The sequence below is a fragment of the Vitis vinifera genome, chromosome 5 (assembly GCF_030704535.1).
Source record: "Vitis vinifera cultivar Pinot Noir 40024 chromosome 5, ASM3070453v1".
Classification (NCBI taxonomy): Eukaryota; Viridiplantae; Streptophyta; class Magnoliopsida; order Vitales; family Vitaceae; genus Vitis; species Vitis vinifera.
In genome coordinates this window covers 24283284-24298453 of record NC_081809.1, presented here as the reverse complement: position 1 = coordinate 24298453, position 15170 = coordinate 24283284, and the positions used below count along the sequence as shown (strand labels likewise).

Sequence of the window (15170 nt, the reverse complement as noted above, 5' to 3'; positions counted from 1 at the left end):
TAAAAAATTATAAATATTCCAATGTCTTTAGTTATAATATATATTTTTTTTTAAAAAAAAGAGAGTGCATCCAAAATGCCATGCTGTAAAGCTGGTAATCCCACGTGGCAGAAAACTTCGGACAGGTTTGTTGAGGTGGATCGGGTTCAGGTTGGGTTGGATTTGGGAAGGATCGGGACCATCGGGTCAGGGGCCCGAAGTTGCATTGAGCTGCAACCAGTAACCCGTGGTATAATACATGATACAACAGTGTGCAAAATTTTTGAAGACCATTGCAATTTCTTCTGTGTTTTGTTGTCTGAATCGAATTGGAATGGAGACTGCAAAATTGGAGGGAGTCCTGCAGGTGTTGTCTACCTCTCTTTCCCGAACCAAATGGCGACTCAAAGCTTCGTCAAAGCGTCGTCTCGAAATAGGTATTTTCCTTTCTCCTTACTCTCTTCTCCTCTATTTGTTTGCCGAGAAAACGTCGATGCAGACTTTAAGTTACGAATTTTGATCTTTAGATTCTTCTTCATCTGTACCTGATACAACTAGATTTCCTAGTTGCGATACTTTTTCCATTTTTTTTTTCGTTGTATTCTGCTGTAATTTTCTTATGAACCCAGCAGAAAGCAAATCAAGCTACGTGTTTGTTTGTTTGTTTTTCTGGATAGTTCTATGGTTGATTTTTCGATTATTTTACACAGAGACTCTCTATTGACTGCTGAAAGAGTGGAGGGAGAGAAAAGGAAGATTTTAGTAAACTAATTACTAGGGCGAGGAATACCGCATCTTGTTGGAATAACTCTGTTTGTTTGCTGGGAAAATGGTGGAACAGACTTGAATTTGTAACTTTAGAGGTTTAGATCCTTATTTATTTGTGTATTAGTCCTACGCCTAGCTACTACCAGTGCGGAATCTTTTCCTCACTCTCTTCACCTCTGTTTGTTTGGCGAGAAAACGTGGATACAGACTTTAAGTTACGAATTTTGATCTTTAGATTCTTCTTCATCTGTACCTGATACAACTAGATTGCCTAGTTGCGATACTTTTTCCATCTTTTTTTTTCGTTGTATTCTGCTGTAATTTTCTTATGAACCCAGCAGAAAGCAAATCAAGCTACGTGTTTGTTTGTTTGTTTTTCTGGATAGTTCTATGGTTGATTTTTCGATTATTTTACACAAGAGACTCTCTTTTGACTGCTGAAAGAGTGGAGGGAGAGAAAAGGAAGATTTTAGTAAACTAATTAGTAGGGTGAGGAATACCGCATCTTGTTGGAATAACTCTGTTTGTTTGCTGGGAAAATGGTGGAACAGACTTGAATTTGTAACTTTAGAGGTTTGGATCCTTATTTATTTGTGTATTAGTCCTACGCCTAGCTACTACCAGTGCGGAAACTTTTCCTCACTCTCTTCACCTCTGTTTGTTTGGCGAGAAAATGTGGATACAGAGTTTAAGTTACGAATTTTGATCTTTAGATTCTTCTTCATCTGTACCTGATACAACTAGATTGCCTAGTTGCGATACTTTTTCCATCTTTTTTTTTCGTTGTATTCTGCTGTAATTTTCTTATGAACCCAGCAGAAAGCAAATCAAGCTACGTGTTTGTTTGTTTGTTTTTCTGGATAGTTCTATGGTTGATTTTTCGATTATTTTACACAAGAGACTCTCTTTTGACTGCTGAAAGAGTGGAGGGAGAGAAAAGGAAGATTTTAGTAAACTAATTACTAGGGCGAGGAATACTGCATCTTGTTGGAATAACTCTGTTTGTTTGCTGGGAAAATGGTGGAACAGACTTGAATTTGTAACTTTAGAGATTTGGATCCTTATTTATTTGTGTATTAGTCCTACGCCTAGCTACTACCAGTGCGGAAACTTTTCCTCACTCTCTTCACCTCTGTTTGTTTGGCGAGAAAACGTGGATACAGACTTTAAGTTACGAATTTTGATCTTTAGATTCTTCTTCATCTGTACCTAATGCAACTAGATTGCCTAGTTGTGATACTTTTTTCCATTTTTTTCCTTCTATCCTGCTGTAATTTTCTTATGAACCAAACAGAAAGCAAAGCAAGCTACATGTTTGTTTGTTTGTTTTTCTGGATAGTTCTATGGTTGATTTTTCGATTATTTTGCACAGAGACTCTCTTTTGACTGCTGAAAGAGTGGAGGGAGAGAAAAGGAAGATTTTAGTATACAAATTACTAGGGCTAGGAATACAACATCTTGTTGGAATAACTCTGTTTGTTTTCTGGGAAAATGGTGGAACAGACTTGAATTTGTAGCTTTTGAGCTCTAGATTCGTATTTATTTGTGTATTAGTCCTACGCCTAGCTACTACCAGTGCAAAATCTTTTCCTCTCTCTTCACCTCTGTTTGTTTGCTGAGAAAACATGGATAGAGACTTTAAGTATGGATTTTGATGTTAAGATTCTTCTTTATGTGTACCTAATGCAACTAGATGGCCCAGATGTTATACTTTTTCCATTTCTTTACATTGTATTCTGCTGTAATTTTCTTATGAACCAAACAGAGGGCAAAGTGAAGAAATTTGAGGGAGAAAAAAAAATACTTCTCTTATTTTTCACTCTACTTACAAACTGTATTAAGAATTACTAGGGTATTTTCGGTATTTTGTAGCAGCATTTGTATGAGAGTAACAAAATAGTAAAAATAGTGAGCTGTAAAAAGCTGTTATAACAGAGTTTGTTCAAAGCCTCTCTGTAGAATGTACAAATTGGTCCCCACTTTATGAAATAAAAAATGAGAACGAATTCCAGAAACAATTTTCCTTTCCTTTGAGTTCTTCTAACATGGTATCAAAGCAGATCTAGTTCTTCTCTCCCTGACCCATGGCTCATGGTGGTTCCAATGCCAATTCCAATGATAATCGCGTGATGGTCGGCACTTCTGCAGAGGATTCCGGCAGCCCTTACTTCCTTCATGGTGGAGATCATCCCGGGCTCCTTCTGGTTTCCCATCAACTTACAGGATCCAATTACAATACATGGAATCGTGCCATGATTATGGCTCTCACAGCAAAGAATAAGTTGGGATTCGTTGATGGAAGTCTTCCTCAACCACCCGCCATTGATATTCTTTTTGTTGTGTGGAATCGCTGCAATAGCATTGTCACTTCTTGGATTTTGAATGTTGTTTCTAGGGATATTGCTGATAGTCCCTTGTGTTTAAGGGTCAGATTCAGGGTTGAAGGTCATACAAATCCAAAGTTGCATTATAATGAAATAAAATATCTAACTACATTTATAGAATGAAATGAGAACTCATCAACACCAAAAAATAGATACAGATTGTGAATATTGAGAACCACTGCCACCATTTCCAGCTATCAGGTTGCTGTATGGAACAAACTTGACAGGCAGAGATGAACGAGGTGCAAAAGGGCTAATTCCAATTTCTGGCTGTGAGGAAGCAACAGGAACCACAGTTGAATTGCTTGGTACATAAGCCACACCTGCAACTGCAGGCACTGCTGGAGGAGTAACTGATATAGGATGTGTAAATGAAGGAGAGAAGACTTTTGCTCCAGGATTGAGCTTGGATTCCTATAAAAAAATAATATTCAACTTCTTGATCACAAAGAAATTATTTCTAAAAGGAAAAACAAAAAAGGAAAATTTTTATCTTATGTCTGCCATTGTTTTATATCTTATTTTATTCAGAAAAGGATGAAAAGCAAGATTCAATTAGGAAAACATTGCCAGTTAAGTGGAGCCTCTTATTTTCTAAGCTTCATATTTTGGTTTTTTTCTATTTAATGTCAATCTATTAAAGTTATATGATCCAAAACGATGTCATTTTATCCATGATGAAATGTCATTTGCTGGAACTTATTGGGCAGATATACTAGCCTTGTGCACTGGAATGAGGCCAGTTGTAATGGTGGATTATGGAGGAAAGATGCCTGAACTACAAGAACGACTTTGTGCAGTTCTTAAACTCAGTCAAAAGGTTTGACTCCAAACTACCTTACTAGATCTGGTATAATTGTATTGCTGTTTTTCATTCTTTATTGTTCCTATATCCAAGTGAATTGATTCCATGAAAGCTTTATTTCTATGCTGTAATTGTATTTTCAAATGTATGATGCCATAGTTGGATATCTTAGCTTTAGCTATAGGAAAATTCTTTTAATAGGTAAATAAAGTGAGTATAATATAAATAGTGCACCAAAAAGAGCACACCAAAGTACATGGGACATGTACATTGGTCGCCAAAAGGCACAATAAAAAAGAATGAGGGACGATAAAAAACTTCTTCATTCCTTAATGAGAACCCAACCAATCAACGAAGTCAATTAAGGACATTGGACCTTCATCTATATATAACTTACTTCATGATGAAAGATTACAAAGAAAAGTGTTTTTCAATCTATGATTAGAAAACTCCTTGTTTTCAAACGACTTCTATTCATTTCCTTCCAAATTCTCCAAAAAAATAATGCATATAGGAGGAGCTACTCACTACGTCTTTTTTCAATTTTTACCAATAAAAGAGTTGTGTCATCCTAAGAGGGTCTCTCTAACCAAGGATGATAACATCCAAGATATGCCAAAAAGAGAAAACAACCACTACCATAAAACCCTATATGATCAATAGATTCTTCATCATTATGAGAGAGGAAATATTTGTTTTCCAATTACCACCCTATCCTCTAAAGCTAATTCAAAGTCAACAATTTTCACCATGTCACCTTCCCAGCAAAAAAACTCACCTTAGGCAGAACCAAGGAATTCCAAATAATAACCACAAGGAAAGGAATTGAACTTCCTGGCTCTAGGATCGAATAAAGGGATTTGATGGAAAAAACTTCTCTTTGATTACACATACCAGATTGGGTGGATGTAGATTTGATTGGAATCTACAAATGAAGTTTAAATCCTACATATCAGCATATTTGAAATAAAGTCTAGAAGTGCTTATTTAGAGCTTAGAAACAAGAAATGCCAAATCCATTTAGTTAAAAGTTATTTTCTTTATCCCTCTTGCTATGAAGTCTTTTAGCTGCAATCCATCCTTCATAGTCACAAGAGTCCTTGATGTAGGACAACCCTAGGATGGTTACCTGTAATCAAATAGGTGGGTTAAGGTTTTTATTTTTTAGGGCTTAAGGTGAAGAACATGGGATAAAGTTTGTGGCAGCAAAATAAAATAAAATATAGAGAAATAAGATGAGGAGACGAAGAGATAGAACCTTAGGGTTGCCCTAAGGCCTTTTAAGGGTCTCACATAGAAGAAAATCAATAGAGTCTCACCATTAAAAATTGCAAACTATACGAAAAAATGTAATATTATCATGATTAATGCTTTGGTTTATGTCAATTAACCTTATTTATAGAGTGGGAGCATCGAGGAGAAGGTGGACATTGGAATTTTTGTTTTGTTAGGAACTTGAATGATTGGGAGTTAGGTGTCATGGAGTGCTTTCTTTCTTTACTTCAAGGACATTCAATGAAAAGGGATCAGGAGGATAGAGTGGTTTGGAAGGGTGAGAGCAAAGGGGTCTTCACTGTAAAGGGGCTTTATTCCGTGCTAGAGACTGGTGGTACTATTCCTTTCACTTTAAAGATAGTTTGGAACCCTTAGATTCCTTCAAAGGTGAGTTTCTTCACTTGAGAGGCTTGTTAGAGGAAGGTTTTGACTTTGGATTAACTTAAAAAAAGAGGTTGTATTTTGGCCAATAGATGTGCTTTGTGCAAAGAGGAGTTAGAGTCCATAGATCATATCCTTCTTCATTGTAATAAGGCAAGATTATTATGGTAGCTGGTGTTCTCCATTTTTGGTGTATGGTGGGTTATTTCTAAGTTAGTTAGGGAAACCTTCCTAGGATGGCATAGGTCTTTTATAGAGAAAAGACGAATTAAGGCTTGGAAAGCTGCTCCTACATACATTTTCTAGACGATATGGAGGAAAAGAAATAGGAGATTTTTTAATAGTGAGAAATTGTCTGATCAAAGGCTAAAAAGTTTATTCCTAAACAATTTCTCTATGTGGGTTAGGGTGTATATAGGTGGTGGCTATATGCATTTGATTGATTTCATAGAGTGGTTGGGTATTGGATGAGGGAGGGAGTATTTTTTTGTACACTATTTTTTGCTTTTTGCTTGTTTTACTTGTATACGACCTACGTACTCTTGCGTATTTTTTGTACTTCTATTAATACAATCTCTTATAAAAAAAAAAAAAAAAAAAAAAAACCTAAATCCAAAGTTTAGTAGGATTCTAATAACCCATTATGACTCTAATTTTAATCGTCTTATAACTTAATTAGCTACTCATAATTTGATTCCAATAAATATTAATTATAATTTAATTCTAACTAATACTAATCATACTTTAGTTCCAACTAATACTAGTGTCCATCCCCATCAATTACCTCGACTTGGAAAAAAACTCAACCTCAAGATTTAGTGATTTTCCACGATAATTGAAATCTTAAGTGATGCCTTTCACCTTTTTTTTTTCTTTGTTAACTTTTTACCATAGTAAGATAGGATCTCAAGATCTCTTAAATTTCTTCAATTTCATGCAAGATAAGTACTAAACTTCAAAAGACTTTCCAATGTTGTGAAACAAATTGATAGTTCTCAAATTAATTGTGTCATCAACAAGCTTGCAGTAAGTTGTTTCCTTTGCCTCGTCAAAGAAGAATCTATAGACCCCATTCTAATTTATTGCACTGAGGCTAGGTTTTGTGGGAGTTACTTTTTGCTCTCTTTGGTGTGACTCTTATCGGTTAGAGAGACTCTCCTAGGATGGCATGGTTCCTTTGTGGGCAAGAAACACAAAAGAACTTGGAAGATGGCCCCCCTTATGTCTCTTTTGGATGGTTTGGAAGGAAAGAAACAAAATTGCTTTCGATAATAAGGAGCTTTCAAGTCAAAGGTTGAAAATTTCTTTTGTTTGTAGTTTTTGTTCTTGAACTAAGTTGTTTATAGACAAAAGGCCTTTACCTTTGATCAACTTTTTTGATTAGTTAGGTTCTAAATGAGGACAGGTAAGGTTTTTTGTAGCCCCTTTTCTCTTTTGTTTTTGCCTTTAGGCGCCTGTTGTATACTCCTTGTATGCTTAGGTCATCCTTTGGGCGCCCTTTTCTCTTTATTTATATTCTTGTGTTTTTACCTATCCAAAAAAAAGAAAAAAAAAATTGTATGTCATGCATAAGAGGAAGTTAATTAGGTAATTTTGCGAGCCACAAATTAGAAAAATCAGAGACAGTTGATTTTTGCTTAGGAGGCTTCTTGGGGGAACGTTTTAGCTTTGGACCAACTTCAAAGGAGGGGGTTCTTTTTGGCAAATAGGTGTTTCTTTTGCCTCTTTAAAGCAGAGACAGTTGATCACCTTGTTCTTCACTATGCGAAGACTCGGGTTCTTTGGAATCTTCTTTTCTCCCTTTTTGGTGTGTCTTGGATTCTCTCTTGTTCAATGAAGAAAGCTCTTCTTGGGTGACATGGGTTGTTTGTGGGTAAAGCTCGTAAAAAGGCTTGGCAAGAGACCCCTTTATGTATATTTTGGACAATGTGGAAGGAAAGGAATTTAATAGTGTTTGATAATGAGGAGTTATCGAGCCAAAAATTGAAAAATTCTTTTGTATGTAACCTGTGGTCTTGGTTTAGGATGTCTGTAGATGTGTGTCATGTTTCTCTTGTTAGTTTCTTTGATTGGTTAGGCTTTAAGGGCGGGCAAGTGATGTTTTTTTCTTTTGCCCCTCCCCTTCTAGTTTGAGTCTTTAGGCTTGTTTTGTATACTTCCTGTATACTCTGAGGGCACTGTTTTTTGTGTCTCCTCTTTACTTTTTATACGAATTTGCTTTACCTATCAAAAAAAAAAAATCCAATCTTTTATACCTAATTAAAAAGAATGATAGTGATCTTTGAAAGTCATGTGGAAATGAATTAATATAGTTTCCTAGGGTTTTCTTTGTACAAATTCATAATTTAGGGGCAACCATCAGGAATTGAAGCAGTCCCTTTTTTATTAGACCTTGGTTTTAACAAAACTCCTCAAGAAAGTCTCAATTTCTTTTACTCAAAGTTATTTTTCTCCCTCTCTCTCTCTCTCTCTCTCTCTCTCTTCACACTTTATGGGTTGGAGTATTTGACAGTCTAGAAACAGTATGTTAAAGGGTTGAAGGCTACCAAGATGAGATTGCTTACATGGATATGGCAAAAAATAGAAGATAGAATAAGCAATAAATATATTGGGAGAGGTTGGAGGTATGACCAAAGGAAAATGTGAAGAGGAATTGAGATGTTCCACCAATCATATGTTAAGGAGATTAAACACAGTGCCAGTGAGGAGTTTGAAGATGCTCAGAGAATGAAAGGCAGGCAAAAGAATATGGGTCAATGTAGTAAAAAAAGACAGGTTAGCATTTAGTTTGAATAAGAACATGGCTCTAAACAAAGCTGAATAGTAGATAAAGCTTTTTTTGGCTGAACCCAAATATTAGGATTTAAAACTTTGTTGTTTTATCAATTCTTTCTTTCTTTTTTCCCCGTGGAAATGTATCAATTCGATGCAACATTTTACTCCAAGACTAATATGTAAGTTGTTTTATTGTGTAAAGATGGTTTACAATTATCATTGTTTGTGAACATAGTCTTTGTGTGTGTTTGATGAAATTTATTACTTATTACTTGATGACGTAAGTTAACTGTAAGTTAAATTGTCTTAAATTATTAACTTAAAACTTATTACTTATTTTTTACTTTAAATATTAAGGTTGTTTGATAAAATTAACTTAAAATGTATTTTAAGTTATCAAATTGACATATTTACCCTCATTAGTTGTAATTAATCTTAAGCAAATTAACTAATATATATTTCCATTAATCTTAAGCAATAAATTTTTTTATTAAACATCCATATTTAAAGTATTGTAAATATATAAGATAACTTTAAAATATTTGCTATAAAAAATGAGTCATATATGTGGAGTCATGGTTGTTAAATATACTCTCAGTAGATGTGGACACATAAGACAAAAGATATTTGAAATTAAGAAGAAGTTAATTATTTTGACTTAATACTTAAAGTTATTTTTGACTTTAACTTGTAATATTAAGTTATTTTACCAAGCACCCTCTTTCACTTGTTCTATATATAGCAGTGTCACTGTCTCTTTTTGACTCTTGAAGTTTTCATTAGGATATGATCCTAATTTTGTGTAGCAATCTTCGTTGATTTATTACAAGGTTCATTTTTGTGGCATTGGTGTTAGATGCATTGTATTATCATTAATCAGATAATTTCCCCCTCTTCCTTTCTCTAGTCAGGGCTTCCACTTGTTTAGGAGTTCCTAAAATTCTATTTGAATGCCTTATTCATTTAAATGTGCACCAATTTTACAGTGTTCCAAAGTTAAATTTATTATTTATTTTGGTTTGGTTTTCAGGCCTCATCCATTTTTTATCATCTGAGAATAATGGTCATAGAAGATATGATATATTTGATACATGTCAAAGAACTGGCTGAGCATGTGAGGTCAAGCTTAAACTCAGAACCAGAACTGCACTTTGTGGACCTTGAACACAATCCTCCAAAGGTTGCTCCTGGTTAGGGCCTTTTTGTTTTCTGAAATCTTAGACATTTTCTATTTGTGACTCTTTTCATCTTCCAGATGATAGTACAAGCAGAAAAAAGTTCAGTCGCAATGCAGCTTATATCAGTTCAGAAATGGTTTTCTTTGTTATTTCCTGTTGACGAAATCAACAATGACCTCTTGCCTTCTATCACGACAGAGGTCATGTCTATTGCCAAACCTTCCATTAGTGAGCCCGTCGCTTCTCAATCTTCAGAGATCATTGATCTTAGTAGTGGCATTCAAGGCACTCAAGTCGCTGTGCCAACTCTAAATGGGTAACTGCCTATCCTCTTCCTCACATGTGCATGCATTTCTCCTGAGATATGATATATTATGATGCTTTGGTTCCACACCCTTGATTTAAGTGGTGTTTATTTTTTGTACTTAATTCTAAATGGAACTTAAAACTAAATAGTGTTTTACAGTGTTAAGTATTAGGTTGTTTGTTTATATAATATTTTATTTATATTAAGCATTGAAAAGTAAAGAAAAACCAACACGTTACTTTTTCCATTTAAAAAAAGTCAAATATTTTGGTTTTTTCTATTTAACCAAAAATTTTATAATACGTTATGAAAAAGTAGAAAAATAAACAACCTAAAGTCTAAGGCAAATTGCTTTTAGCAAAAAGCTAAAAAAAACAAACACCCTCTGAGTCTTATCCTTTATTTGTTTAAACAAAAAGTCTCTCTAGCTTCTATGATGTAAGTTTAGGTGGGTCTGAAAATTAATTGTGAATGACATATACGTTGTCTTGGAAAAATCTAAAGCTATGTTTGGTTCTCTGAAAATTTAAAGGAAAATGCAAGGGAAAGAAAATAGAAAGGAAAAGAAGAAGGAAAGAAAAGTGAAGGAAAATAAAAAATAGATTTAAAATCAATAAATTATTTGTATATACTACTCTAAACTTTCTTCACTTATTTAACTATTCTATATAAAGTTAAATAATTTAAAAATATACAAAATTTTTAGTAATTTTAATTATATTTGACTTTCTTTCGCATTTTCCTTAATAAAACCAAACATGAAAAAATAATTTTTCTTAACATTTTTTTTCTTTTCCCTAGTACTTTCTAGGAACCAAACATAGACTAAATGTGAAGTGGGATTTACACAATCCTTTTAGCATCTATAAACTGAGAATGGATTCCAGATCCAGATATTGGATGAAGTACTGAAACTATGAAGAAGTTAATTTTCCATGTTTGTGGCAGGTATATGGCATGTATGGACTTGTTTTTTCCACTTTTAAGGACCACACTAGCTTTGGTCATGTGCAATGATATTTCCAAAAAGCTTAGATGAGCATCAGTATCATTTAGGATAAAGTAACAGAATTAAAAAAGAAAAAAAAAAGGCCAAAGAAATATGAAAGTAGAAGCAAAAAGTTAATGTGTTATGGGAAAGTGGCAACCAGATAAGGAAACCCTAGTTCTCAAGAAGTACATTGACTTTCTGATTGAACTATGAACTTGCAAGAAGAGAAACAGATTTCAGTTCTCATTCATTAAATTAAAGCGAAATTGCCACAAATCAGACTTCAAATTCAGAACATAAGAACATGGTCAGCTAAGGCTGTTGTAATTTGGGATTTCCTTTGGAAGAAACTGATATATGAATTTATGATTCCCCAGAGAAATCAAGATGGAGGTTAAAGGAACTATTATATTGGAATAGCATAGATATTCTTTTGACCAGAGGTTTTTGATATGGAGGTTAAAGGAACTATTATATTGGAATAGCATGGATATTCTTTTGACCAGAGGTTTTTGATCATCAGTCAAGCTTAAGAATTTATGGAGAATGCACTATGGTGGTTGAGGGCACAGTTCAGTTGTTGAAGGGGGGGGGGGGGGGGGGGGGGCTGACTAATGCGCTTATTTCATAAACCTGAATTTCCCACGAAGAAGAATCTTTACTTCCAAAGTTTTTTTATAAAAATGATATGACACTGTGATAGTTTTTGCAGGTTTGGTCTACTTGATTGAATGAGTCACATTCTTGATAGTTCAATAGTTCATCACATACTTTTGTCTGCTTAAGTGACAAATGATATAGAAACAGATGCTTTTTTTCTTAAGCTGTCTTGTGAGTAGGTAGAACTTAAATCACACTGTTTGATCTATTGTAGTCATGTTTTACCACTGGGCCAAGACTCACTGATACAAGATCAGGCATGGTGTCCTAAGATAACTGAATCCAACATCAGTGTATAACCATGGCCACATGCAATAAATTTTTGGTGTGGATACAGAAAAAGAGGCTAAAATAAATTGTCCTCACATATGTAGCAAAGGATTCCTTCCTAAGCCACACCCCAAAAACTTCCTCTCTAAATTTATCTGACTGCATATATGCATCAAAAAAAAAATAATAGTAGTAATCTTATTGCATATTGAATTTGTGTAGCATTGTAAAATTTGAGTATGCAGTCATGCCTATCTACTGAACTCTGTATGCATGCAAACTAGAAATGTTTCACAAATTTAGGTGTGTAAATACATGCATATGCACAAATAAATATCCTGCTCAAGGATATAGAGTTCTCTTAAAGTTACCTTTCAAAGAAAAGTGTATTTTATCCTATACAGGGGCAGATCCAGGCAAGGACTGGGGAGCAGGTGCCCAACTTTGATTTTAATGCTTATGAAATCAACACCTTCTATAGAGAACATGCACACATGTTTTTGAAAAAAATATTTAAGATCACCTGGTTAGGTTGCCTATTGAAAAGTTATCTCTTGGATTGAATGGAGAAGACTGAGATATTGACTTGACTACTTCTATAAATTCCTTTTTCTGGATTTCATGTTAGTTCCATTTTGTTATGTTACAGTGAAAAAGGATGTTTAATTTCCTCAGATGGCTTCTTTGTTTCTACCATTTTATAATTAGGTGGTAAAATTGGGCATTTAATTTACTGCAGATGGCTTCTTGGATATCCAGTGGTGTACTTGTTCAGCACAGAGCATATTTCAGATGCTATTTTTAATCTTTCAACCAAGTCCCTTCGCATATTCAAAATTTTAATCTGCAGGTTTGTTGTTCCTGAATCTTGTCTGATGTACTTTTTAGATGCAACTTGAAGGACTTCCATTGTGGTTTCTTTAAGCTAAACCCTTTGGAATTCTTTATTTTCCACTCCTCTCCTGTGTAATAAATCCTAAATTGAGGGTTACAGTAAGTGGACACTGTTGTCATCCCTTTGATTGTTTGCTGAAAAGACAAGTTTGTCCATCATGCAGCTGATCTGTAGTTAAACAGAAAGAAGAAAGATGGGAATGAAAGTACTTTTATGTGTTGCTTATTGTCAAGAGTCTTCACATTATGAAAATTTGTCAAGGTGCAAAATATAGTGCATGTTAATATAGCTTGAACATTGACACAGAACACAATATGTTAGACGTGACATCCTGAAAAACGTAGGGCTTCGACAATCCAAGGACATGACATGGCTACATGAATCCCTCTTCACTTTTCAGCATTATCTAGAGTCATTGTGACAGTATATAATGCATATTTATTCTCTGTGTAATAATTATATTTTATACACAGTTTATTTAGCTAAACTTATATCCTAACAGTTTTGAGTAACTTGGAAGATGAACTCAACAAATATAACATATATAATCATATTATATCCCACTGTAACTACTTTTTGTCATTTTCCTTTTCCCTTAACAACTGTATATGTTTCTTATATAATGATGTATCATATGCTCTGCATGTTAGTTGTACACATTGGCAAAAATTTACTTTGAAAACTTTAGACATGTCCAAGGAGTGTCAGACTCATTCCAGAGGCAAAGAGGAGTGTCATGTTCAACATGATGTTCAAGACATGTGTCCTCTTTGCAGTGTTTGAGCTTGGCAATGTACTCTCAAGCAAATACTTCTTTTGCAACGTCAAGGATGAACTCTTTAAAAATCTGCTGAAATATATGTAAATTGGTCAGTCTCCACAAAAATTGCTTACTTTTAGTCCATTGCCACTTGAAGTTGGTCCCCCTTCCAAGGGTCTGTCGCTTTCATTGAGGCTGAGGCATATGGCGTGCTAATCTGTCTTTTTTTTTTAAGGCTGATACCAATGGTCTGCTAATTTCAGAAAGTTCGAACTTTTTCAGGAATGATGCCTACAAAGGATCTGGGAAAGAAGAATTACTGAGGTGAGTTCCCCCCCAACCCCCAATTATGTAATTATAAATTATTACCGCTACTACTATTGTTGTTTCATACACTTCATCTTGAAATGTGCTATGCTTATGTTGTAATGCTCTGGCAGTTTCTCAGTGCCTTATGACCTGAGCATGGGAGGGAGCAATGAACCATGGGCTAAGGCATTTATGGCTCACTTGGAAGCAAAGTGGGAAAAATGCAAGCAAGTTTGGAGTTCTCTGCAGATGGAGGTTAGTGAATACCCTCCGCAGGCAATTGCATTATAGTAACTACCTACTCTTTTAGCAATAATTCAAAAGCCTTAAGGCATTGAGAACCAAACTTGGATGTTGAAAATGCATAATAGAAATCTTAATTGCATGACTAAAGCTGTGTTTGCCTTCCTCTGAAAATTCTGAGTTTTAGGTACATGGGCCTTTCTTTTAGATTGTCATTCCCCTTCCCTGGTGTCCAAGTCCACCCTAAACCAATGGGCCTTACAGATGACTAGAGAAAATATTATCATTTTCTAAATTTGGTTAAAAAGAGTAAATTGCTGGGCTTCAATTCAACTTGATTTTGTTAATTTGGATCTTGACCCTAGTTGTGTATCATCCCTCTGTTTTATATTATCTGCGAGTGGTGGGTCTTGAAGGAAAGCGACTTAGCCACCTACTCCAGATGGCTGCCAGGAGGGCACGACCGAGACTATAAAGGTGACAGTGCCCTGGCAGCATTGGTCCCATGACCCTCTGAAATAGCAGCAGTGATTTAAAGAAGAGGATAATGCAAAAAAACCATTCCATTTTTATGCTCTTTCCTGCGGATATGATATTAATTATATGTTGTTGGTTGAGTCAACCCGATTATCATACTTCAACTGATCCAAATTTCTGAAGTCGCAAGCTTGGAACACCAGGTCCGGATAAAAAATACTATTCTAACTTCTAAGAAAAAATGTTTGGCAAATTTTAATCCGAGACAGTTTTTTAGAATTTGTTATGAAATCATGATTTTTTTATTTTTTATTTTAAATTTGAGGCGTTTTTTTGTCTTTTTTTATGAAGTATTTGAAAAATAATTGAAAATATGAAGGTTTTGAGGGTTGTTTGATGGTCTGACATGCTTTGAGTAGGCATATTTTGGGTCATGAAGGCAACCACAGAAGCTGCAAGTGGCAAGGCAAACAGGGCACTTGTAGTTGTATTTGGTCACAAGTCAGTAGTCACAACCCGAGTCTTTAATGTTGGCTGCTAAAGTTAGGTCTAATAAATGCATGGGTATATTCATCAGATCAAAACACCTCTTTTGTGGGTTACTTTTCAGCTAATGTCTTGGGTTTAAAGTCTACCCATATAGGTGCAAGAAGCCACCATCACCAGAACCCGGACAGTAATTTTAAAAATTGTTTTTAATGTTTTTAACACTT

The 15170-nt window shown here is 34.8% G+C and overlaps 1 protein-coding gene across 1 annotated transcript; it reads left to right on the top strand.

The window, feature by feature from the left end:
- The first annotated feature begins 168 nt into the window (after positions 1 to 168).
- On the top strand, positions 169 to 14130 carry LOC100267873 (uncharacterized). The gene is made up of 7 exons (XM_002268298.5): positions 169 to 416; positions 3842 to 3951; positions 9398 to 9547; positions 9623 to 9861; positions 12513 to 12623; positions 13711 to 13752; positions 13869 to 14130. The coding sequence occupies exons 1-7, from the start codon at positions 239 to 241 to the stop codon at positions 14026 to 14028; spliced, it is 990 nt and encodes a 329-aa protein (XP_002268334.2). The 5' UTR covers positions 169 to 238; the 3' UTR covers positions 14029 to 14130.
- The last annotated feature ends 1040 nt before the right edge of the window (positions 14131 to 15170 follow it).